At 28.1% G+C, this 27,465-nt stretch overlaps 1 protein-coding gene across 1 annotated transcript in view; it reads right to left on the reverse strand.

The window, feature by feature from the left end:
• Positions 1-354: 354 nt before the first annotated feature.
• Positions 355-27,465, reverse strand: part of LOC107444090 (uncharacterized) — an 89,729-nt gene continuing 62,618 nt past the window's right edge. The window contains exons 3-14 of the mRNA XM_016058171.4: positions 23,599-23,672; positions 21,823-21,931; positions 20,562-20,586; positions 18,947-19,019; positions 16,083-16,171; positions 13,345-13,489; positions 12,009-12,163; positions 7,922-8,409; positions 6,863-6,916; positions 5,777-5,853; positions 4,034-4,150; positions 355-2,597 (exon numbers count right to left, since the gene is read on the reverse strand). Of these exons, the coding sequence (XP_015913657.1) occupies positions 2,355-2,597; positions 4,034-4,150; positions 5,777-5,853; positions 6,863-6,916; positions 7,922-8,409; positions 12,009-12,163; positions 13,345-13,489; positions 16,083-16,171; positions 18,947-19,019; positions 20,562-20,586; positions 21,823-21,931; positions 23,599-23,672 (1,649 nt within the window). The 3' untranslated portion in view covers positions 355-2,354. The remainder of the gene's footprint in view (positions 2,598-4,033; positions 4,151-5,776; positions 5,854-6,862; positions 6,917-7,921; positions 8,410-12,008; positions 12,164-13,344; positions 13,490-16,082; positions 16,172-18,946; positions 19,020-20,561; positions 20,587-21,822; positions 21,932-23,598; positions 23,673-27,465) is intronic.

Raw genomic sequence — 27,465 nt, forward strand, 5'->3', positions numbered from 1 at the left:
ACTTATTTTGAGTCATTTTGGTGGTAGTCTGGCTATAATAATTCCATGCTTTTTGCACTAATACTAATTTTATAGTTTGCTCTTTGAAAAAATAATATAATTATTTACAAGATAGTGAATTTAAGTTCAAGTGAAAAACAATTACTCCCCCACCACCGCTGCTTCTTAAATTCTACATATTATTTTATAAATCTATTGCATAGCCGTAGAAAAATATAAATAAAAACTTACAGAAAATTAAAGAAAAAACATAAAAATATTTTTTTTAAAGTAAATTCGCAAAATTATTCATCATTGGGTACTGTTTTAATAGCGTAAAACTAAATAATTTCTTGAATTTAAAAAAAAATATTCTCATTTCGTAATTTTATTGACAAGAAGTTACAACGATGTTTTCTTTTTATTTCAATACATGCGTAACAAACCTACCTTTATTACATGCACATACAAAATATGTAACATACATAGTTAAGAATACAATGATGACAGATGACTTCATATACTTATGAAAACTTATTTCAACACAAAATATAAAAGTTACTGAAAATTCTACATCATATAATGTTGAACCAAATTTAAAAACAGCTGGGAAATTATATTTCAAAAAATAAGTCATTTTTAATTAAAATAAAATTTGCGTTTTTTACGCTAATGATGATATTTTTCGTAAATGAAAAACTTCATTCATTTTTATGAACCTTGCACGCTTCAAATGTACATCCATTTAGCTTCCATTTACTCAATTTATGCAGTATATGCATACATTTACATGCATGTGTATATACATACCATCAGAAATGAATTACTACGACTAAAAAATATTTTTCTAAAAAAAAAATAATAAAAAAGTATTATAACAGCTGTCTTACAAACTTTAAAACAAAATTATATATGAGACATTTTTTAAAGAAGAAAACTAAACTTTTTTAAGCAAAGCTGAAAATAACAGATTTAAAAAATTATAGAAATTTGTTTGAAATTTTAGAAAATTCGAAAGTTATATCTATAAAATCGACATTTACTAGCATACGTCATGAAATTTAATGAAAAAAATGTCCTACAGGCAGCAATTTTATATTATGATGAATGATTGAAATGATAAAATTGAAAATACTAAAAAAAAGATAATAAGAGTAATCCCTTTGATTATTTAGCAGAATTCATAACGTAATAAATGCATTATACATACAACATATTCATGCATTCGACGTACACAAAATATTGATTTTAAAACTTTTGCTTCTGCTTTATTTAAAAAAATAGATATTACTGAATTTAATTAAGGTTTTGTTTTCCAATATTGCAGTATACAAATACTTTACAAACCACATAATTATGCGTGTGCAACATGATGCATACTTGGATGCAATATATGCATTGAAAATATATTGTTTACATTTTCCATCTTTCAACTTTGGAGACACAAATCTAGATTAAAGAATCTATATCATGCCACGCATATAATCATTTACATTTTTGCAATTATCATCATGGAAATATTTCGAAATGGCAAAATCTATGCAATTTATTTATCATACATACACCGAAGAGCCATTACATTATGACCACCCTCCATCTATAACAATGGGATCGCCCAGATTTTCATGGTTTCTCGCCCAGGAACAATGTTTTCATGGGGCACATTAGGACCCATAATCCTCATAGAACAATCCCTGACGTCTGTAAGCTACTTGAACATAGTTGCAGACCAGGTTCACCCATTCATGGCAACAGTTTTTCCTGCTGGGGAGGGTGTTTACAAACAGGATAATGCACCATGTCATAAGGGTCGAATCGTCATGGATTGGTTCGAGGAGCATTCCAGTGACTTTTAAGTCATGTCTTGGCCCCCAAATTCACCTGACCTTAATCCAATAGAGCATTTGTGGTCCTACTTGGAAAACCAAATTCGTGCTGCCACGCTACCCCCTCGCAATGCGAGGGAATTGCAGGACCAGTTGGTGAGTGCTTGGTACCAGATACCTCAGACTACCTATTAGCACCTTGATGAATCAATGCCACGGCGGGTGCTAACAGTTTTGAGGGCTAAAGGTGGTCCTACATGTTATTAGCAGTGTGGTCATAATGTAATGGCTCTTCGGTGTATATCCATGAGATACTTGGAGAAATATTTTTTAAATACTGGTATGAAATGGATTTACTTTGGTATTGAAATATGTACATGAAAAAGAATAGAATACTGTTGAAACTCTTAATAAAAAACCTCATCAAAAATATGTCCAAAAATCCCCCTCGCTTGACTATGACGTCCATGCTTTCAAACTTTTGACATAGAAATACAGCAAATAATGTTGAGCATCTTGTATTGCACAGTAGTTCAAAAACGATAACAGTTAGAGCCTGGTTGTCCAAGGGGTGACTTCAACCAAAGTCCCTGTTTTGCTTTTAGCTGCAGTAGTATTGCAGCCATTTTCAAACTGCCTGGATCTATCCGTAACCGTGACTCTGAAGCCATTGGTTGGAGTAGGAGGTTTGACTATTTCTTTTTCCACTGGCTTATCCTGTACTGTGACGACCCTTTCGAATTTGTTCAGCGTCTGGGTTTGCAGGCCCGGAACTTGACCATTGACTGTGATCTAAAACAAAAACGAAAAAAATAAAAATACGGAACAATAAATGCGAAGCAAATATATATATATATATAATAAAACTACACTACGGTTATAATTTAATTAGAAACTTCATTCGCTTAAAAAATAACAGTCGACATGCTTCGAACGTCTCAAAAACAGGACAAGACTTGAAAGACGTGAATGAAGGAAACAAAAGTAATTTGATACACATAACGTAAAGTGATCAATAAATAAAAAAATGGAAAAATAAAGATGAGAAAGAAAACTAACGTTAATCTAAGTTTACCCCATTATTCTGAGGTCAAGTTCTGAAGTCACACTGATTAAATATATTATTACTTTTATTGTAATTATCAAATCCATTGGTTGCCTATGACAAATAAAAATTTCACTTGAATGCTTAACCACCTTAAAAAATTTTTTTAATCGGAGCAAGTTTTAATAATCGCTCCAACACATTAATTTTGTTTTGGAGGGAGGCATGTTAACAGCCACTTTAATCAGTTAGAGTAACTTTTTTCTTCTTCCAAATATAGGAAGTGATGGGTCCGCGAAATTAAATCTTTTCTGCTTACATACTCAGTAATAAAACTCTTCCTTTTGACAGTTATTGAGCTATATTTCATTAATTTTGAGAATCATTTGATCACGAAATCACGTGATTTTCGACGAATTGAGAACTTTCAGATGTATAACGGAAATATTTCCTCAACTCGAAACTTCATCACAGTGCATTGTCGAAGATTAAACAAGAATTACGAAACTAGACTGAAGCGATCAAAACTAGAATGACGAAATAAGCCAATCAACTTCATGACTAGAATACATTCTAGTCATGAAGTTCGCCCCATATCAGGAAGATCCCGGGTTGGTATCTAGTCATGAAGTTCACCTCATATCAAGAAGATCCCGGGTCGGTATGTAGTCATGAAGTTCGCCTTATATCAGGAAGATCCCTGGTTGGTATCTAGACATGAAGTTCGCCTCATATCAGGAAGATCCCGGGTTGGTATCATATTTACTATACAATTACTATTCAAATTTAACACTGTAAATATTGTTAAGGAATTTAAAAAAAAATGATCTAAAAGTGATATTACGTATTTATTACTGAAACTATTTAGTTATTGTTGAAATCAAAAAATCTCTCATAACCATACAATAGAATCAAGAAATTAATCATAAAATAAATTGATGAATTAAAGTTTTAATAAAAATTATCAAGTTACCGATATTGTTTCTAAATAATTAAAGAAAAAAAGCTTATAAAAAAACACATACAAAAATTAATTCATACAATTGTTAGTTATTCACTATACAATATAATTCAAGTTACAACTGTTTGACAAAATTTCATAAATTTGCATACACAATAAAAAATTTATCTAAAATTCCTCTAAATTGTAACAATATATTTCCTTAAAGTAAATAAGTTCTACCTTTTGGCACTCTTTGTTATTATTATTTTCATTAGTTTTTGGTGGTGGAGGAGGTGGTTTTGATTTGTTCTTAAAAGACATTTTCGAATCAAAACTATCTGTATCTTTCTCCTTCCCCTAAAATATAAAATGGAAATATTTTAAATTATACAATTTTTACAGATCTATTACATTGTAAATATTTGTTATTACTCAATTGTTATACGTTACTAACAATAAGGTAATAGAGAAGCATGAATATGTAATATTTTATCAAATTGCTTGATCTGCATAGGGCTACTGCGTATGAATCATAACCTACAAAACCTTTAGAAAATTAACTGTGAGTGTGAATATATAACAAGAATCAGGTTGTTAATATGATAAAGAATTTAAGTCTGAACAATTTTAGATTTAAAGATATATTTAATTGATTTATTCTTTAATCTAGCACCATATTACCAATTTTGATTTGTTAGTACTAACTGCAGTAAAAGTATTAAACTATTATAAAGACAAATCAGCCTATAACTATTTTTAAAAGAGCTTTTTACTATCCCAAAATAAGAAATTTCTGTTGAATCTAAAAAATGTTTGCACGTTCAATTGAAAAGTTTGGGAGAAATGTACTGTAAAAAAAATTCTGTTTATTTATAAAGTAAGCCTCCTTTTCCTTGAAAAAAAGCTCAGTGAAATTAAGTTTTCTAATTCATAATGATATAAAAATGAAAAATATTTTTTACTGAGAGATATAAATACGTGACTGACTTAATTAATAATACAGCTAACCCTAACAGGTTCATAAGTCTGAGATCGGGTCTTAAAAATAAATAACTTTAAAACTACTTTTTTCCAAGCTTCATTGCTATCCTATTAATGATTTAATGAGGAAAAGAAAGTTTTACCCTTGCATTCGCAATATTTACCCTCAGATATGCAAAATGTTATTGAGAGTCTACAAAATGGAGCTAAAAAAAACTAGCTCTTCAAGAAAACAAAAACAAGAGCAAAAATTTCGAGAAAATTACATTTAAATTTTAAAATATTAAAAATACAATTGAGCATATCAAAAAATTTTTATTATAAAACAGTTTTTCAAGGTTTTTTGAAGCTCTGTCGCCAAATGATTTTAAACTATATATGTATAATCTTTGAGAGTATATGTATAATCTTGAAGAATTATCTGGACTTTAGAACAGGCAAGTAACTTAAATATTTTAAAAGTTACTAAACTTTTTTTTTTAAAAATTGCCAATTTGGCGACATTTTTCTGCCCAGAAAAAAATTATCAAAATCACTACCTTATTTAGCTTTTACAAATTCTTAAGAACCCAGATAATGCAGCATTGAATTAAATTTGTAAATATCAAAAAATTAAACCACAAACTGTTCTCATTTTCACAAAACTGTGGTTTTTCTCCATTTTGAGGTTTTGCGCCATTTTCCGAATAAGAATATGGCTTTAGATAGGCTAAGCTTGTCCTAACAGTCATGAGTACTGTAACCAACAGCTGTAGCCAATACACAGAAGTTATGAAAATAGTTTAAAAATTAGTACTTATTATTAAAATTTGGATTCGAAAGTATCATTTCATATGACGGCGGAGCCTTTGGAAAACAGCTTTAAAATTTATATATCACAAATAATAACCGTAAAAAAAAGTGAAAATACTTTATCATTATTTAATGCTATTAATAAAAATAGCTATTTACAATTTTAAAACTATTTTATAATTTAAAAGCAAAATTATCCAATTTACTTACATTCACTTCTGTATCTAATACTGTTTGTTGACCAAACATTTTTCGATGAGCTGCTCGAAATTCTTCCATCAGCATTTCTAAAATTAATAATATTTAACAATGTAATCAAGAATATATGAATTCTGATAAAAATATATTCATAAGTTTTATCTGCATTCTTTTAATCTAATAAGGATTTATCTGAAATCTAATAAGAAATGTTGACATCAGCTTTTGAAAGTCATTTTACATAAAATACCTAAGTCAAAAACAGATTTAGAAAGCCAAAAACAAGTTTAAATCGCCAAAGCACTAAAATAAGGGCTGAAAAAATGATAATGAAAGTTTCTCTTTAGTAAAAATTTGTTTGCAATTTTAAATACTTTTCTAGTGAATTCTTTCCTCACTTTTTTTAAAAAAAATATTTTTTGTATAAAATTTAATTCGTATCTTTCGAGATCTTTGTGCTCGCTCTTGAGTTTAAGTCGAAAGTAACAAATGAACAAAAGAAATATAAGCGAGATTAGATGCTGCCAGTTATTACACTTTAATATTTATTTTGAAATTTTCAAGTGTATAAGAAACTTGAATCAAAAGTTTAAGAGAGCTAAAAACAGCTTACTATTTAAATTGATATAGTTACATCAGGCTATCGTTAATTAGTGAAATTGCTGTTCTTTTGTTTTTCCCTATTGTGTCACACATTAACTATCCACACATTAACCTATCACATATTTACAAAATGTACATACGTAAAATTGTAACAACCATATATTTTATTAACGGAATTATCTTTCCCTTTTCAAAAAAATATCAGCTTTAAAAAGAAGAAAACAATGATGTTGAAGAAGTTGGTGAGCGGTGGGAGCAGGGGGTAGAGCCTTCTAGTAATTTAAAAGTGTTTTTTCATGTTACAACAATATAAGAATCTATACATTCATTGGAGGAAAAAAAACTAAAGAGTACATTAAACGTAACGTTTTAATATGCAATATTTATCATTATTCGTCGGGTAGGATTAGGGTACCTTCCAAGCCTATAGTCAATTTAAAACTTTTCATGTCAACATAAATAATTGCAAACACACGCTAAACTCAAAATGCTTACCATGCTGCATTCTTTTAATGGCATCTTCTTTGCATCGTTTGCCTTTAAAAACTTCTGTAAGTATACATATTTTATTAATATAGCTTGGTATTAAATTAAATATGGTATACATTAATTATATCAATGCTTCCAAAATATTTCACTTACAAGACAATATTATTTATAAACATATAAGGAAAGATCAGTACATTCTGCAATGAGTCAAAAGAACATAAAAATTTATTAGTATACATAAAAAAAATTTCTAAATGCGACTAAATACAGGGTAATCTGCATTAATTAAGAAATAAAGATATTTATATTAATGTTCCATTGTATTATGTCAATAAGAAGTAATGTCTCTATAGAGTAAGACCCCGTGAACGCCAGACTTACGTCATAGTATAAAGGTTGAAATTTTTCGAAACGAGTACACTGATGGTAAGAAAGGTTGGCTATTATCAAACTTGAGTAGCGCTGGCTTTGCAGGTAACAGGTGACAACGATGCAGAAAATGATGGGACCCTACTTGCATCAGACAGGATTTTTTTTTTCTTTTGTTAATGATCGGTGCAATAGCCACTGCTTATGAGTATAGATTTTTGTATATTTGCAATGGATTTGTTTCAAACAAATGGCAAATCACTACAAATTACACCAAAAGTGTCGATCTTATGATTATATTGAATTAACTTATCTTATGATTATGATTTGATTCAGAAGTGACGAATCGAGTCAAAGATTCAAATCGTTAATTTTATTCGTTGATACAAATCCTCAGAATACTTAATAAAATTTTCTCGTCATGTTTTATTTTTCTTCAAAATATTATGAAGTACAGAACTTGCAATTATAATTTAGCAAAATACCATTAAACTCACAAAAAAGTTTCAACGCATTGAAGCATAATACCATTCAAAATTTTTTCCTCTTCTAATACGGTGCAGGGTTAAACCATAATCGGGAAATTAATCATTATCGAAACTGATTACACGATTATTAAGGTTGCGACAACTCTACACGATAATATGGTTTAAGACATCGATATTATAGTTGAACATTGAACAGTGATGTATTTACCTGCACGAGTAGTTTTGATGGGGACACCATTTCTGAGCACCTCATCACCTTTGTTCTCTTTCGTGCTCATCTTGGCCGCCACCTTTTGCAATTCATTTAAGAAACTATTATCTTTGAAAGAAGTGTCTTCCAGAGACGTCAACTGAGAAGAAGAAGAACACGAGGAAGAAGAAGACTTTTCCAGTTCCAGTTTCCGCTTCTCTTCTTCCAGCCTTTTCTTTTCTTCCTCCAGTCTTCTTTTCTCTTCCTCCAGACTCCTCTTCTCCTCCAGAAGCCACGTGTCGTCTTCGATGGTCGAGGCAGAAGATGGGTTCTTCTTGTGTTGGGTTGACCACTTGCCGTTCTTTGGTACGCCTTCAAATGCACTCTCCTCCGAGATGGAGTAGTCTTTCTCAGAGTCGCTGGAGACGCTGCTCTGGAAGGAACTACCCTCAGACTTCGAAGAACAGCTGCCGGAAAAGTCGTGTTCTTTTAGAGTGGTTGACATTCTGTAATAAATTTAATGAATTTGTTATAAAAGCTTGAAGTACATTTTGAAGCAAAAATCTAGTTTTCAGAACTACTTTTACCAAGCCAAATGCTTAGTAGATTCGTTGTAAAATTATTCTCGTTATAAAACATTGCTCTGTCAGACAATATAAAAGTTCTCGCGATGCACACGAACTGCACTGTAAAAAATTCCGGTTCAAATCACGGTACAATTCACTGGCACTCCTCTGCCAGAACTTTACAGAACTAATTAGTTACATAGCACAAAAAATCACGTAATTTTTGCAGTTATAATTTTTAAATCACTGAATCACTGTGATTAAATAAATATCACTGTAAAAAGTTACGTTACAAAATCTTACATTAAAACTGGATTTTGCACTCATTGTACAAATACTTTATACCGTAATTTGATCCAGAATTTCTTACACTGTATTCCCCTAGGAACTTTTGCACGAGATACTGAAGTAAAGAAAACATTTACTAACACTTGTTAAAGTTTCATTTTAGGCATGTACTCTGAAGACTAAATGCAAGGCAGGACAGGTAAAAATTTTGATATTTTCGAGCCCTTGTGACTTAAGAGCTAGACATACTAAATAAGATTGAGATTATCTGAGTAGAAGTTTGCCTTCGCTGTTTAGTTTAGTTAAGACTGAAAATATAGAATATACAAAGCAAAAGTTCTCAGCCGTTTTCATATTTAAGACAAAGCAAATAAAAGTTTAAAATAATGTTACGAAAACAGAGAAATGGAATAAAAGCACGAGAAAAAATTAAATTTTCCCTAGTTTAGCCCTAAAATTTGTCTGCCAAAATAATTTTCCGTACATAAATTCATTTCAGACTTTTTTTTATTACTTTCAGAATTTATTATAATTTATAATAAACAAAAACGTAGTAAAACATAAAAACTTAATTTTGCACCCAAAACATCTTTATTTGGTTTTAATTTATTAGAATCTCTTTTTCATGCGAAAATATTTGACCCTCATTGTTAAAATATTAATATAAATGCTAAAATATTTATATATTATTGCATTATATTAAATATAATAGAAAATTTTTAGATTCTAATTACTTTACAAAAGCTCTGAAAACTAGATAGGTAAAAAAAAATTTGCATTGAAAATACATTTAACAGGCAAAATGTTATGAGAGCTAAAAGCAGAGAAGATGAAGCTGTGGATTATAACAATTATTGGGAAAGGTGTAAAGAAAATGATTAAGAAGACAGCTATACAGTTAACTGCTCATCCCAAATTTTATAACATATTCTATGTCTTCATAAAAAAATTTAAAATCTTTCAATTTTAAAGTAAAATTATTTTATTTTTAACTTAATTTAAAGACATATAATCAGAAACAAGCAAGAAGTTTATATGCTTGCTTTCGTGTTTTCGAACACTAACAAAGCTTTACGTTGATAATAAATTGCTGTATTGATCAATAAATTACATAGATTAAACAAATATTGCAGTTAAAAGATAAAAAGTTGAATTACAATTCAAAACCCAAACTAAACTAATTAAATATTATCTGCGTTTAAATCTTTGCATAATTTTTATCAAGCAATCAATATAATTTAATTAAAATTGCGTAACTGTTCGAATACTTTTAAATAAAATAGCTATTCTTATAAAATAAGCGTTTTAAATTGATTAGTTATCACACAAATTTTTTGATGTTAGTTAAAATTTTTGAACTACGAGTACAATATTTAATTTTACACCAACTTAAACATTATTTATAACTGATAACTACTTCAAACAATAAGAAAAAAATTAATATAATGCATGCAATATATGTTTTGTTAGAAACGTACTATTGAAACCCAAAGCTAAAACATGCTATAAGCAATCCAAGAGGTGCATGCTGTCTACTATCTACGTGCATGAATATTAAATACTTTCTATCTACTTACAAATATGTTAAATGCGCTTAAGTGGCCACCGCCCAACTTCTACTGCTTTGTAGCTGCCATAATAATAAGTAAATACAAATGTTACAGAAATCATATATATGGTGGTTGCTAATGAACGTTTGGCCATATTTGCTCAAAGAAAATATTTCGAAATTTAATAATATTTAAAAATGGTCCATATTTTTTTAGTGTGAGTTTTAGATTACATTTACGGCACTACATTTCTAAATAATATATACCTTTTTTTCTTGAAAATAACATTTACTTGAGTAAATATTCTTTACTCCATTATATATCCATATTATATCCATTCTTTTTACACTTTCCAAAAAAAAAAAACTTTATTCATATTTTGAAGGACGATTAGTTAGTAATATTAAAATACATATTTTCGAACTGGGTTAGAAAAAGTTTGAGTAATAAATGGCATCATTACGAGGCAATTCACAAAAATATTATTATAAATTTAGTTGTGTGACGCAATTCGGACCCGACTAATCAGAAATTTTCCCACCTGGTCAAGAGAATGAACTAGTAAAAAACATTATTACAGTTTAATAATTCACCTAGCTTAATATTACTTGAAGTGAAATCAAAATTTAAGTGGAAGTTTAATCTACAAAAAAATTACCTTTACCTCTAACTAAATTCCTAATTTTTTATTGAAAAAATGGTTAAAAATTTTTAAACAGTTAATTTTTTGAAAAAAGGGGAAAAAAGAATTAAGGAAAAAGGAAAAACTTTTTAGTTAGACTAAATGGTAAATGGGATCCACTCTTTTTACATCACCCCCCCCCCCGGAGAGAAAAAAAACTTTATTCAGATTTTGAAGGAAGATAATTTAGTAGCATAAAAGTACCTATTTTCAAACTGGATTACAAAAAGTTTCAGTGATAAATTGCGTCATAATGAGGCAATGCAAAAAAATTTTGTTATTGATTTAGGTGTGTAACGTCATTCTGATACAACTTATTATAAATTTTTTCCACTTGGTCAAGAGAATGAACTAGTAAAAAGTATACTTTTACTTTATAATTCAATATTTGTGAATACCTGAAGCTTTTTCCTTACTTTACAATTTTTTTTTAAGTTAAAGTTAAATCTCCAAAAGATTTACTTGCCACTAAGTTACGAATTCTTTACAAAAAAAATAATTATCAATTTTTATACAGTTAATTTTTCAATAAAAGTAAACATTCAACAAAAATAGGCCACATCGTATTTTAAAATTAGTTAACATAGTTAAAAAACGATTATTTTAAGTTACTCATACCACCTGATTTAAAATATTAGATGACTTTTCAAAAACTAAACAAGAAAACATACTTTCATCACGTTAAAGACAGATATTTTAAAGGGAAAAAAATGACTCAAGTATGTAAATAGAATAGAAACTTATTTTTATTAACATCCAAAGAAACAGAATATATTTTTAAAAGAAATAAACATAATGAAAATAAAGCCTAATATAAAAAAAATAAAGCTACGGGCAAACCAGTAACCAAAAATAATACTGCAACAACAAATAACAAAATTTGATCGCTCTACAAAACATGCTTAAGACCTTATTCTAAATCTAGATTTTAGTGTAACTTATGCAACCCTATTTCTATAGTCCCTGAGGTGAATTTTTTATTGTCCTTGCATAAATGTTTGATTGAATGCTTCAATTACCCGTCGCTGAGACTTCTTGTAGTCGAAATGCAATCTTCGTTCTTGTTGTTTCCATTTGATTGGCAGGTGGAAGCATTGTCTAAGAATAGACTAATACCTGCGCCTTTTTTGACAGTCAGGCGAATGTCCTTAACAGATTTCATAAGACCTACAGCCTAGAAAAAAAAAATGATTAAAATTATTTATTTTTAAACAATTATAAGTAAAAAATGGATATTCAAATATCGTGAAAATGTCTTCGTTTTAAGCGAAGTGAAAAAATATTTTCGTCATATTTTTGAGAGTTCGCGTTCATCACAAATCACGTAATTTCGTGACGAAATGATTCTCAAAATTGACGAAATATAGTTCAATGATTGCTGAATCGTCAAAAGTGAAAGTTTTATTCCTGAGAGTGTAAAGCTTAATTTATTCTTAGGAAATCCATATTAACTGAAATTTTCTATTAAAAAAAACTTAAATTTAAAACAAACTGTAAGTTTAAGATCAAATAAAAACCCTCTTAAATTCGAAAGAAATTAACTAATCAATGCTTCAATATGTAAACATAAAATACGTATTAGAAACTTTCTAAATATATTTAGAGTAACTAAAATTTCAATAAATTTCAGTGGTAGTTAAAATAATTTCATTTATTTACAAAAAGCTAAAAGGAAAATGGAAGAGAGAAACAATTTAAGGAAATTAGAAAAACATTTTACCATTGTTTTTTAATTGATATCTTCTTTTTTCATTATTCTGAAAAAGCTGAGGTATAAAATTGGATGAGTTTTCCATTTTATTTTTTTTTATTTTACTTTTTCTAAATATGACAATTGTTTGTTTTAAAAGTGTCACTATTAAATTTCAAAAAAAAAATTAATAATAAAAAATTTAAAAAAAACTGTCTCCTCCCAAGGAAAACACACTCATGAATGAAAACTACAACTTTTTATTTAATTGTAAAAATTAAGCTAGTAATAAAAGCTTCATAATAAAGTTCTTTTTCCCCAAAATATGAACTATTATAGTTTTTGTAATATAGCATTCATATATAGAGAAGTAATATTTATACCAGAAAAATAGCATTATACAAGATATTGACTCAGAATAAATCTCATTGTATGATAACTTAATGTAAAAAAAGCATTCTTAAAAAAACGTTTTCAATATTTTTGCGGTTGCAAAATGGCTCCGGAGCTTACTATCCACCAAAGGAAAAAACACAACTCTTGCTTATAAGATTTCGAACTTTGACCGAAGGTAAAAACCGAACCGAAGGTTTAAATAATTAACGATCAATTCACTTTTCCAACTTATTTTAAAGAACGGCATATTAAATCAACGTGATTCGTACTTCATTGAGTTTTAAGTCGTGAAAGCTAGTTCCGTTCATGTCCAAAATTTGATCGCCAACTTGCAAGCCAGCCTGATCTGCAATCCCGCCTTCTTTCACAGTACACATAAATATACCGGGCAGTTCAGCAGGTCCTTTGGCAATGCTAGAAATAAAACACACATTATACTTCCTATATGTAAACATGAAACTAATGATAGAAAATAAGTCCTCAAGCTATTCGATTTAAATAAACTAAATTCAATAAATTTTGTTTCCTACACAGAGAAAAAAATATATATGGTCTAAATTACCAAAGAATATAGTAAGATTTATGGTGTTTCTGGCTCTATGGTAACACCAACAAGCTTCGTAATTTTTATCGAAGCGCTTCGGTAATGATTTTGGTAAAATTAAGAATACAGTTTTATAAATTCTGTAATGTGAGATAAAATTTGGTAAATGTAGTAAAATTTGATAAACAAAATCACGATACGTTAGAGAATGGCTTAAAAACCATTCATTCGGTTAGATCTACTTTTCAGTTTCGTATGAATTACTTAATGTGCAGTAATAAAAACTTATAAAACCATATTTTATTGTTAATTTTACCAAAATTATTAAAAAAGCGCTTCGATACAAACTTCTGAACTTTTTGGCATTCTCATAGAGCCAAATGCACGTTTAATTTTACCTAATTCTGGTAGTCTTGACTATACTTTGTTTTTTCTCTCAGATTGCTAATAATGCTAGTAAAGCTGAAAGTGTACTACTAAAGTTGAAAGTGTGCTACTCAAGTTGAAAATGTGCTACAAAAGTGGAAATAACGCAATGAACAAAAAGTTAAGGCAGGTGGTCTTTGAGTGTCATAATGGCTGTCAAGACTCAATACGTTGTCTTTCTGCAACTCGGAACTTATAATCTCGAAAAAATGTCTAGGCGATGTAGCTAGCAGGGGGAAAGAGGGGACATCTCCCCCCACCGGGCTCAGCTTTAGAAGGGCGCCAGATTCATAAAAAAAATAATTAAAAATTAATTCTAGAGTGAAAAGCTTATCGATCGAGTGAAATATACACAGTTTCATTTCCTAATTAAGGTTTCATTACTTTTTCAAATATATATACGTTTATACCAATATTACAATTTGTTTTGCATATAAGTTTCTTCTAAAATTACATTTTGCATATTGGTGACATATTAAATGTTTAAATGAAAAATGTCTTTAAAAAAGATATCATTCAATCAAAAATAATAAACGCAATCAAAAACATCTAAGTGTAATGGAAGCTACATCAGTAACACGCACTCTTAAATTTTCAACAGCCTGGATGCAGTTATAGACTTTCAGTGCGCAATAGAAATAAGTGGATCACCCTGAATAATTTTTTGATCAAATGATCTTCACGTTTTAGGACTCAATCTTAAAAGCTCAAAGGATGAGTATGCTGATTAATTACTGCAGATGATATTTTAAGTTACGAGATCAGACGCAAAAACGTACTTTCTCTGATTAAACATACCTTTTTTTTCGACGCATTCAGATTTCTGACCCCAAAATATAGGGGATAGTCGCAAATTTGGGAAATATGATCCCCATAGTTTGGTCAGGAGAGCGGCCCAAAGTTTTAAACCCTTAATGTTAATTTTACTTTTGCATATTTCAAACGAATTAAAAGAAAATTTGCACACAATTATAAAATTCGTTTATCCTTAAAAAATGTACCTTTTAGTAAATATTTATTATTTTTTATTATTTTATTTTAAAATAGTCGAAAAACTTTTGAATTGTGAGATATACAGTGTTTACTCCATTTTAAAGAATGCAATTTTAAACGACAAAATACAAAATTTAAGAGAAATTGAACGATTGATATCTGAGAAATCGAATTTTGAAAAAGTTTTAATGTGTACCGTCGCTGTCTCAAAAGATATTATGAAAAATTGCAAATTATAATTCAATGTAAACTTTTTTAGCAAAATAAATGCCTTTCGAGTCTTTTCTTAGATCTCTCTTAAATAAGAAATTATGCAATAAATAATGGAATTAAATTTTGAAAAAAATATATATAAAAATCATAAACTTCATATCATTCTGCTTCTAAGGAGCAGGCTAGAAAAAATTTAGGAAATATTTATCAAAGGAACTCAAATTAATTTTAGATTAACTTCCATAAAAAATAATCTAATTTAAAGTTAAAAATCATAAGTTCTCTTCTAAAAGCAATTATTTTGTAAGACAAATGCAGTTACTCATGATTACAGTTTTATGAAACATTCTGTATTTTGTCTTGAATATAATATAAAATTTTCAAATATGTTTCATAAAGAAAGATTCATCCATTTATTTTACACAGAAGATAAACAAACCAGCATTGTAAAAATTCTGGATCAAATTACTGGATCAAATTATATAAAGAACTACCAGTTTGGGTGCATCATACATAAAATCTATTTTTCAGAAAAATCCATTTTTACCATAAAATATTATACCGCAATTTACAGTAATTTTTATTTAATTCGAGTGGTTCAGTGATTTAAAGGTTAGGTATTATTACTGTAAAAATTACGGTATATCAGATTTTTCGTTGCGGAACATGTTCCGGAAAAAAATGGATTTTATGGTAAAAAGTACCGACACCCTGAGTGCTGACACTTTTAACCGTAATTTGATCCGGAATTTTTTACTGCGTGTCAACTCAAAACAATCAACTACATAATATAAAATAAAGTATAATTTAAATGGAAATGTGTTCTTTTACCTGCAACCGAGGCTTGCCGAACCAGGCACGCATATTTCGACTTTTACAATGATGTTGTTCTCCGAAGTAGAGCCATTCACACGCGAATGCTGTGAAAAGATTAATACGTCATCAAGAGTCCATAAATATTGCATTTACATTAGAAATTAGCTTCCCAAAAGCATTACTCAAAATCAAATCTTCTTTCATCTAATGCAGAGATAAATAAATATATAGAGATATACGCTCGTGAGAGATGATGTTTAAAAAAAAAATGTAAACAGATTCCCACGCGTCAAAACTGTTTCACCAATTCAACGCTCAGATCATACATTAGTCGAATTAGAAATGCTTCAAAGGGTCCGCGGATGATTTACTTAAACGGTCGACTTGCTAAAATAATAAATAAACATCTTATTGCAGGTCATCGGATGATCTTGTTTGCTTAATTTGAATAATATGTTGCTTTTCATGGCTAATAACTATAAAAAAAAAAAAAAAAAAAAAAAAAAAAAAAAAAAAAAAAACGTTGCGATTTTTTTTTTTTTTAACAATCGGTTAATTTTCAAGAAAACGGTCATAAAAGTGCCTATTTTTTGGCTTTTGTATTTGTATTACGTAGTATTCGATTAGTGCTGACATCTAGTTTAAAATAAACTAACTATCTACAATAACCTTAAAAAATATCCTGATACCGCCATCTGGAGTGTAAAATGGGAAATAAAATTTTTTCCGGGCGAAAGAAATGAATTAGTTTAATTCTTATTGATGCGTTACTACTGAACACTCCAGCCCGTCAATTGCACGGGAGCGAGAAATAGAGGCGAAACCTCATCCCGTCATTTTCACGGGAGTGAGAAGGAAAGGGTTAATGCTTTTTACTAATGCTTCTGAAACGGAATTGAGACATTTATTTCCAGAAACAGTAATCAACTTAACTGTAGGACTGGAAGTTTCAAAAACACAGAACCGATAGGAAGCTAGTCTATCGGTTCTTAGAGGTATTGTACAAAATTGCAAATTAAGGTACTAGGAGAGCTCCTGTTTAAGCGTCTCGATTTGCAAAAATGGCCTTTTAAAATAAACTTAAGCATAATATAACATAAGAGCTGGTCTGAAGCTGCCTAATTTGAGGAAGGCGTTCATTTTTATAATGGTAATTAATAAACGAAACATTGAGATATTTTTGCATTTCAAACTGTTTTACTTTACTAATGTTTTTAAAGCGAAATTAAGATATTTAATTCTAAAAACGGTTATCAATTTGTAAGACCGGAAGTACCATAAGCTTAATCAATTTGTTCCTAGAATATGATGTAATATCACAGATTGAGGTTCTTAAGAGACTAATTGCTAGAATGGCATAAATTCAAAAATATAGTATTGTAAGAGTTAGTTTGAAACCATTATTGATTTGCTTAAATATATTATTAATAATTATTATTAAATTTTCAGTTCGAGAAGGTGTTTCGAACAATATTCTGATGCGTTCTCGCTCCAAATTGGTCCCTGCTTAAAAAAGCTTTTTCGGATATCTCCAAAAGAGAGGTCTCTAAAAGAAAAGGTATTAAAAATTTATGTTTCAAAAAATTAAAAAAAAAAAAAAATGCTTAATTTATGAAAACATTTTCTGTGAATTTAATGTCGTCAAATTTTCTTTACAATTATAAATAATATTGTTTTAGTTTATAATTTTATAATTGTAGTTATTTATACTAATTATAATTATATTTGTAGATTAGAATTTTCATATTAATTAATTATTAATTATGATTATGTTTGTAGATTACAGATTATTATTAATTAATTATAATTATTTATGTTAATTAATTTTAATTCAAATTTAATTATAATTATGGATTATATTATTTATACTATTTTATAATCGTAATAAATTAGAAAAACATTTTCTGTGAATTTAATGTCTTTAAAAAAATTTTATAACTTAGCGAGCGACTGGTTTTTATTTTGTTATTGCTTTATGAAAGTTAAAAATTTAATGGTATATTTATTAAATAGAAACTGTTATCTAAAAAAATAGTTTCAGTACGTAAAAAGTTTTTCTTAGATTGAATAGAAAGAAGAATTCTACATTTTCTTCAACAAAAGAATATTTTTGCTTATAATATATTTTAAATAACTTTTTATTTTTTAAATAATAAAAAACTGTAAATCTTCAGAGGTATTTCTCTATCAAAATTGACTTTCTCTGAAAAATTGCAAAGCATGAAAAATAGACAACAATTTTTCATTAACAGACAACTAACAACAAGAAAGTGAAAAACTTTACTTCTAAAATTAAAAATAAAAAAATGAAACAAGAAAAGCTTTCCTCTTTCCGTAAATTTATCTTTCTTGCAAAAACATGTGCAATTAAAAGCATTGCCATTTTTTGATAAAATTTAATAAAATGTTCATTTCATAAAAGTTTAGAAACACAATATCTATTCTAAATAAAAAAGATAATTTGCAACACATCATTAAACTTTCAAAAAAACTTAGAATTACATGATCATTTTCATTAATTTTCTTATATAAAGTGATGCAATTAAAATTATAGCAATTATTTACTAAACCTAAATATTCATTTCATAAAACAATAGACTCGTGTAACTTCGAATTTTTAATTCCATATCAGTTATAAATAAACAAGCCAATTTGAAATATTTATTTAAACTTTCAAAAAAAGACTTATAGTTACTTGATTATTTACATCTCGTTTCACATAAAGAGATATAATTAAAATTACATAAATTATTTACTAAAACTAAGTATTCATTGGATGAAACACTTGATTCGCGTACTTGTTTATTCATAATTCAATACCGATTATAAATAAACAAGTCAATTTACAATAATTATTTAAACTTTCAAAAGAAACTTACAGTTACTTGATTAGAGCATATTAAGGGATTTTGTGGTTCAACTATTTTCCATGTGACCGGATCTTTGTCACGTCTGAAAAAAAATTGCATTATTTTAGTATAGGTAGAATTCAATTCAAATTTTGTATTAAATAGTGAACAAATCATACATGAATCCACTACCATACAATTTATATTATTTAATAAAATATGTAGCATTCACACAACTATACGAATCTTGCAATCAAGCAACTATTTTGTCAGTTGGTCAATTCCATTATTATGGTTGAAACATTTTCACACTTTAAATGCACATAAATTTAAATAGAAGAAAAGTCTCGCGAGTTTTAGTAGTTTTTTTTTCTTCTTTTTTTTTTTCCTAAAATAATTCTTAATGAAACTAACACTTATTGTGATTTTTATTAGCTTTAAGAAGTTTAAGAAAAGTTTTAAGTAAAAAATAATTTCAAATTTTAAATAAAAAATAGGACCTGCTCTGTCTGAAACAGCTAGATTTTTAAGAGAGAAAAAATAAAAGTTCAAAAATTTAATGAAAATTGCTGTACGCGTTAAATTAAGCCAAGAGATATTTTAACAAAAAATAAACAACCTGTACTAATTTGATTTATGTTCTTTTTAAATCTTCAAATATTACGTCCGTAGTGGTAGAATTATCTATTAATTACCTGAGACATGAGCATTTATGCAATGTTCTAATCATTTTCCTTCATTACATGAATAGTTATAGCATGTTTTCAGATTAGTTACTTTCTTAAAGAAAATTAAACATCGATGCAAGATTCTTAGACAAAAATGTATAAAAACAAAAATATCAAATGTAGCATTTTAAATCCGAAAGATACCATATGCAAATTTCAGTGCATGTTTTCCAACTCAGAATAAACGCAATGTCTTTAAGCATCACATAAAATTCTTAAATGGCTATGGTTTCTAAATTTAAATTTATGTATGTTTTAAACTATTATTTTATATTTTAAAACATTCTAAAAGAGAAAATTTATTATTGAACTACAAAGTTTCAAATCTAGCCATAATAGTGGTAAATTCTTCAACTTTATTGACAGAATCAAATTACAAGTGGCTTTCATAGACCCTACATGTGTTACTTTATTTGCTCACCAGATAGCAGCACTAAAACTTAAAAGGGACAACAAAAACCTCCGTCGAGTTTTTTAAACCTCTGCCGAAAACTTAAAAGGGACGACAAAAACCTCCGCCGAAACCGAAAGCTTATTTGCCGATAATTTCGGCAAATAAGCTTTGCCATATAGACTAACCAAATTTTTCTTTTTCATTTTTTTATTGATATTTTTTTTGGTACCTTCAAATCTTAAGTAAAACTAGAAATCCAAATAACTTAGCACCTATTACCAGGTTGGAGTTGAGCTTAAGTTTGGTATTTCGTTTTACGAAATGATTTCGGAAAAAAAATCTATGATCCTAGATTTTAAGATCAATTTCAAAATTTAAATAGCAAACAAAAGTATATGTTTTTGGCAAATTTATTATAGACTACCTTAGTAGCTTTTCTGTCCTACTTCTATAAAAACATTAAATAATCTTTAAAAATGTTACGATAGTTAAAAATATTATATAAATAAAAAAATCTACTCACTCTTTAACTGGTAATATACCGACACCTATAAAAAAGCAAATAAATACAAATTAAAAAAATACTTGAAAACTTTGTTACCTAAAATAAAGATAAAACGAAACAGAATTGGAAACGAATTTAAAAGACGTATAGACTTAAACAATTTAAACATAATGAAAGAACATACAATAGCTTTATTCATACTTTCCAGGGTTAATTATTAAAATTTTTATCATTTTATTCAACTTTATAACTTAAATACAATCTTTTTTTTACATGTAACTTACTACCTCTTACCAATTTCATTAATCAATTTTTATCAGTTCTATTTAACAAGTGCCCAACTGCTCTCCTGCTTGAATAGAAGAATTTTGGATAAAATTATAACCATAAATTTTACTTTCTGGCAATATTTCACAGAATAATTATTTTACTGTATCAAATCACTTCCATAAACCACTTAATGCATCGGTTAAATCTTTCTTCTACTTGACTTTAGAGCAGTAGCATCATAAAAATATCGATCATTTTAATTTATTTTTTGCTTATAATGGTGTAATTCTAAAACAGCTTTTATGATGTTGAACGCCTGTTATGTTAGATCATTGCGTACAAATTCTAAATCCATTTTAAAGTGCTCAGACAAACCCACCCGAGAGGATAAAAAAATTTATTTCAATTTCATTAAGCAATATTCTGTCATTCCCCCTATTAGATCATTTCTATACGAGGAAAAACTTAGACTAAAAAATACGGGCAGAATTTGACTAATTTTTTTAATGTAATTATTGCTCTATTTTATATTTTATTTAGTGGCATTTATGAATTTAATACTACATCAGATTGAATTTAAACATAAGACTACGCCATAAAGCATTTTAAGTCTGCCCCATTAAATTATATCTATACGCGTCTAAACTTGGACTAAAAAATGCTGGCAAAATTTGACTAATTTTTAAATAAAAAATATAATTATTATTCCAATTAATATTTTAATTAGAGGCATTTATGAATTTAACTGAATAAGAACAGATTGAATTTAAGACACCGCCAGACTAATTCAACATGTAACCATCTTAGCCATAGTAACCATTGTTTAGCCTCCTCTGTTTTCGCAAAATACACTACGGGCATCATTTTGAGACGATATCTTCCGTAATGCTGAATATAATATTAAAAAATATAGATTATCTTTAGAAAGAAAAAAAAACTTTAAAATACATAAGAGAAGGAAGGAAAAAGACTATTCTGTGCTCAATTTAAGTTTGTGTGTTTTACTTACGTTTGATTTTAAGGACAATTCCCGGACAAGTTTTCAGTAGGCTTAAAACTTCCATATGGATTGCACGATGGATGCTAAAGCCATTTATCCTTACAATTTGGTCACCAACCTAAAAATAAAATTAAGCTCTCTTAATACTCAACCCACATATATATGAGTAAAAATTACTTTCGTAATTTTCAAAATGTTAAAGCTCACCAAACAAAAAATAAGTCACCCTTAAGGAAATCATATAATTCATAACATCATTTGCGTTTTTTTGTTAATCGTTATTCAATAGTTTTCTAATGTTCAATAGACCACTAATGTGAATGAGCATGTTTATTTTAACATTCTGGATTATTAGACTTTGCATTTCAGGCAATATCTTAATGCTGATGATAACCTTATTTTTTTAAGATGACAATAGCAGAGATCATCATATGTGACTGGTTTTATGAACCCTTTTTAAATCTCGACTGGCCTGCAAATTCACCTGCCTTGAGCTGCATAGACTAATGGGATATGTCAATGAAAAAACACAGTACTCAGCGTCCTAAAAATTTTCATGAAGAGCGTCTAAGATTTGCGTGATCAAATCTTCAACGAGTGGTATAGACTGGGTATGACGTACACGTCAAACTTAGTGAATTTAACCGAATCCGGCCTCCTGTTAATCAAGCCTAAAGGGGGGGGGGTTAAAAGGTATTAAATAATGCTTTTAATGATTTCTCAAGAGATGACTAATGTTTTTGCTTATATTAATCAACATTTTGAATTTATTTTACATTTTAATCAAAAGGTGAAACTTTAACACGCTGTTTATGCACATAATTACTGTTAACACATGTTAATATTAATTCATAAATATTGCGATCATTTTAACATCTTAATTAAACATAGTGAACATTTCACCTCTCTATTTAAATATTGCGTTTATTTCAACATCTTAATCAAACAGAGTAAGCGTCTCACCCCTTTATTTAAATAATGAAATCATTTAAACAACATCTTAATTAAACATGGTGAACGTTTCGCCATTCTATTTAAAATTAACAATAGTTTCAAAACCTTGTTTAAACGGGGTGAACATTAAACAATTTAATAAAATTTGGCTAACAGTTCTTGAAAATTTGATAAATAGATCAAAGCTACTTGAACATTCACACACGTTATTTAAACTTATTAAACACGTTATTAAACAATTAAAATATTGTGTAATCTTCAGGATTACTTAAATAATTTTAATAAATTTAGCATTCCTTATCATGAAAAAAGAAACATGTTGAGTAGAACTTTATAATAAATAATTTATTTAGAAATAACCCAAATTAAAATGAAAAAGGTTTAGCTTGAAACGTTCATGAAACATTAGAAATATTATACCCTGTAAAGATTGTACACGTATATATAGGCTCACAATAAAAACCAATAAAAGTTTTCAGTTTTTTTTTCTATAATAAGCTCCACGTTTAAAATGAAAAGACTAAAAAAATTAACCGAAAACTATTTCCAGAATCTTTATAAAAGTACAAAAAAAATAAAGCAAAATGCGTTTGTTTCTCTATGGTTTATTCTAATCACTTTCAGTTAAACTTTAATCCGACAAATTTTATCACTCTATACTAATACATATATTTATAGAAAAACAGTTTTATATGCATAATTTACTAATGAAGTATGTTTTTGCAACCTAATTGACTGATAAAGTAAATTTTACGAACCTTATCGACTGAAAACTTACTCAACAAAATACACTAAAATAAAGATAAAATATAAAAAATCCCATTGACTTACTCTTAATCCTTGTTTTTGAGCAATGGATCCAGGAACGATCTCTGATATAAATACTCCTGTTCCATGTTCCCATCCTACAAACAGAAATTAAATTGCTAATTAATAAATATTGTATTTTAGCAATTAATTATAAATTTTGCATTTATTTCTATAAATTTTGTATTTATTTTGCTTTTACTTATCTATTTTCTCTTATTGTTGATGATAGTATGAATTTTCTCTTCATTTGATCATAAAAACTGCTTTGAGTTTATGTTTTGAAATTTTTTTTTTTTTTCAAAAAACTTTGCTTTATTATTTGTAGTGGAGTTTCTTTGCTAACAACGTTGTTATTTCTAATTAATTGCTTCTATTACGAAACCAAAACTTACACAGTTGTGATACTAAGAAAAGAAAATACTTGCGATAGTATACTATAAGTTATTGCCCCATTTAAATGTTATTAACCCCAATTATTTATCCACAATTATTTTATTAAAATTAATTAGCAAAATGAAAAATTAGTTTCAATTAAATGAATAAGAATTACAATTTGCAGAACTTTTTTTTATTATTTTAAGCATTTAAAAGAAGATTCCAATTAATTTTTCTCAATTCTAGCAACTGAATAAAAATGCTAATCAACAATCAACAAATGATTTTTGTCAGTCATGTGTAACATTGGCGAATCGGCATTAATGGTAAACTACTGATGTGTAGTATTTATTCAGGCAGGTGGTCTGCATTTCTTTAGATCATTCAAAGAAAATGTTTGTTATTTCCTGATACCAAATCTCTCTTTCCAAAAACACTTTTAAGGCATATCAAAGAAGGTTTTTAATTAAAATCGTAAATGTGGTTATTTTTTCGTATGACTGACGAAACTAAACATAAATAAAACATTTTGGTTTATAATTATCTACTTTGTTTAGTTTCTTTTAATCACTTTACCTTTAATCAAAAGTAAACAGTACTTTAGTTGAATTATAGAAAAATCGAATTTTAAAAATACAACCTTTTTAAAATTCGATTTCTCAGGAACTATTTGATCGATATCGCTCAAATTTTGTGTTCGGTCACGTAAAATTATATTGTTTAATATGATGTAAAAAATTGTATACCTTACGATTCAAAGTTATTTTTTTAGACTATTATTGAATAAAATAATAATAAAAAAATGTACTTTTTTCATGGAATTTTCTTTGGATAAAACGAATTTAATAATTGCGAGCGAAAATGATGATCACGAGATATGGTGTAATACACAAAAAATATAATAAACATTAAAAGATGCGAACTTTGGTTCACTCTTCTGGCCAAACTATTGGGACCATATTTCCCCCAATGCGGCTACACCAACAATGGGAGTCAGAAATCCGAATTCGTCCGAAAGAATGCATGTTTATTCCTAGAAAGTACGTTTTTGTGTCTTATTTCGTAACTTAAAATATTTATTGACGGCACTAATAGTTTGCATGCTTGAAGTAACCCCCTCAGACTATTAGGATTGAGTCCTAGAACATGAAGATCCGATCAGTAGATCAAAAGTTATTCAAAGTGGTCCAATGTTTTTTTTTTCATTCTGTACAAAGTATACATATATTTTTAGAGTCCTTGCAAAAATTGATTTTAAAAAAAAGTATGCTTAATAGGGATCGAAATTAATATTTAAGCTAGGTTAAAACCGGAAATCAAAAATTAACAATTCAGGATGGTAGTATTAAAAACCCTGAAACCTGTTTGATTGCAGGGAAAAGCTGTAAAACTCATAAGAGATTATTCGACACATCCATTAAGATTTTCGGGAGTACTGCTTTTGATGTTTTCTTAAACCAAGATGAACAGAATACGATCGAGTTTATGCCTTTCCTTCGCTGAAATATTAATTTCAGATCCTTAATTAGCGTATTTGTTTTGAAAAGGATTCTAAAAATGGAAATGTAAGAGAATCATTACTGAACATATCCTATGTATGCAAAGAATTCACAACTTAGGATTCAAAGAATCTTCCCCCGATCCTAAAAATCGTTTACAAATTTTAATTAGGTCGTCGAGATATATATGTTTGAAAAATGTTGTTAAGCATTAGAAATGTATTATATTAATATAACTTAAAAATTTATATATTTTAAAAAATTGTATTTTTTAAAATTTGATTCGGTGACAACTGAAAAATATATTGCTTCAGAATAATAAATATTACGGTATATCGGATTTATATTACGGTATATCGGATTTTTTGTTCCGTAAAATTTTACTGTAAATGGATTTTAAGGTACTTTTTATCGTAATTTCTACAGTGTGCTTTATTTAAAAATATTTTAAAAAATTCTTGCAACACATTTTAAGATAAATAGAATATCCGAAAATATATTTTAAAAAACATAATATCTACAATGAATATAATATGAAATAAACATAATATCAGCAAAATTAACTGAAACCATAACAACTCGATTCTTACGTGTTACCCTCAATATTTTATTTCATACTTTTCCCTGCAAAACCACAGAAAAGTTGTTGTTTACATAAAAATTAATTTATTACTATTTTTATGCGATAAACATTTCAAGGAATCCAGAAATTAACAATATTTCTTCACAAAAATAAAATTACTAGTCAACACAGTTAAAAATTTTGGAGCATGCTAAACTGTATCATAACATTTTGGTGCAATCTTAATGGGTCCAATGGTGAACACACAATAATTCAATAATATTACACAATAATTCAACTTGAACATGATTTAATTTATCCCCTTATTTTGAACCGTATTAAATCGATATTTTACCTTATCAAAAACTGCATTAAATCGATACGATCAAATCGAATCGTATTAAATCCTACGAATCATAAAAATCGTTTTTTTAATCGTATTAAATCGACATTTTATTACCGATTCACCTTATTTTGAAATGTATTAAATCTTATTGCATCGTATTTTGAATCGATAAAGAAATTTTGCCTCGTATTACGTTTAACATTTTATTTTATATATTTTATTTCATTTTATTTATTTATTGTTTTATTTTATTTATTTATTTATTTTGTTTTATTTTATTTATTTATTTATTTTGAGAGACAAAGAGACGACACAATATATATAGTTATCTTCATATTTATCTCTGCAATTTTCAATATTAAAAAACAGAATGTCGTAATTAAAAAAAATAATATAGTTACACACGGTATATAATTAGCTACACGCCAAAAGTAGGCAGAAGAACAAAGGACCTAGCAATTAAAGCCATGCAAAATGTTTATCAAATATTTAATAATGCATTTAAAACTAGTTATTTTCATTTAATGCGAATAAGACATCAATAAAAATGCATCACTAATCGACATATATTCTTTTTTATTTATTCATTTACGAACCAGGCGTGACACAAGGTAACAATTCCTTCCTAACCCAAAACACTTCTCTCTATTATTTTAATCTGTTTCTTTATCTTCAAACACTAATTGCTACTATTATGGCAAGAACTTGTTAAAAAACGTTCGGAAATGAATTGAATGTTCTTATTTTTTTATGTGAATGAATTGACTAATGTCGAACTCATTACACTTTTTTTTCGTGTTTAATTCTGAACAATGCTCCATCAGTTTTAACTAGCCGTTGGCTATGTTACACATTCCATTGAATGCCTCTGTGCGATGTAGTTGCCCTAATAGTTTATGAAGTAATAATATCTGTGCGAACAATGAATCCAGGGATGTCCAACCTATGGCCTCTGGGCCTAAAGTGGCCCCCAAAGCCCTTCAATTAATCAGTACTGAACAACTGTACGAAATCATGTACAAATCTGAAAAGCAAATACCGGGACAATTGAAGAGCTTTGTAGAAAAATCAGGTAAATGACATTTTGAAAGGTATTTATCAATCAT

This window comes from Parasteatoda tepidariorum, chromosome 4, assembly GCF_982258835.1.
Source record: "Parasteatoda tepidariorum strain Cologne lab strain chromosome 4, Ptep-v5.0, whole genome shotgun sequence".
In the NCBI taxonomy this organism is placed as follows: Eukaryota; Metazoa; Arthropoda; class Arachnida; order Araneae; family Theridiidae; genus Parasteatoda; species Parasteatoda tepidariorum.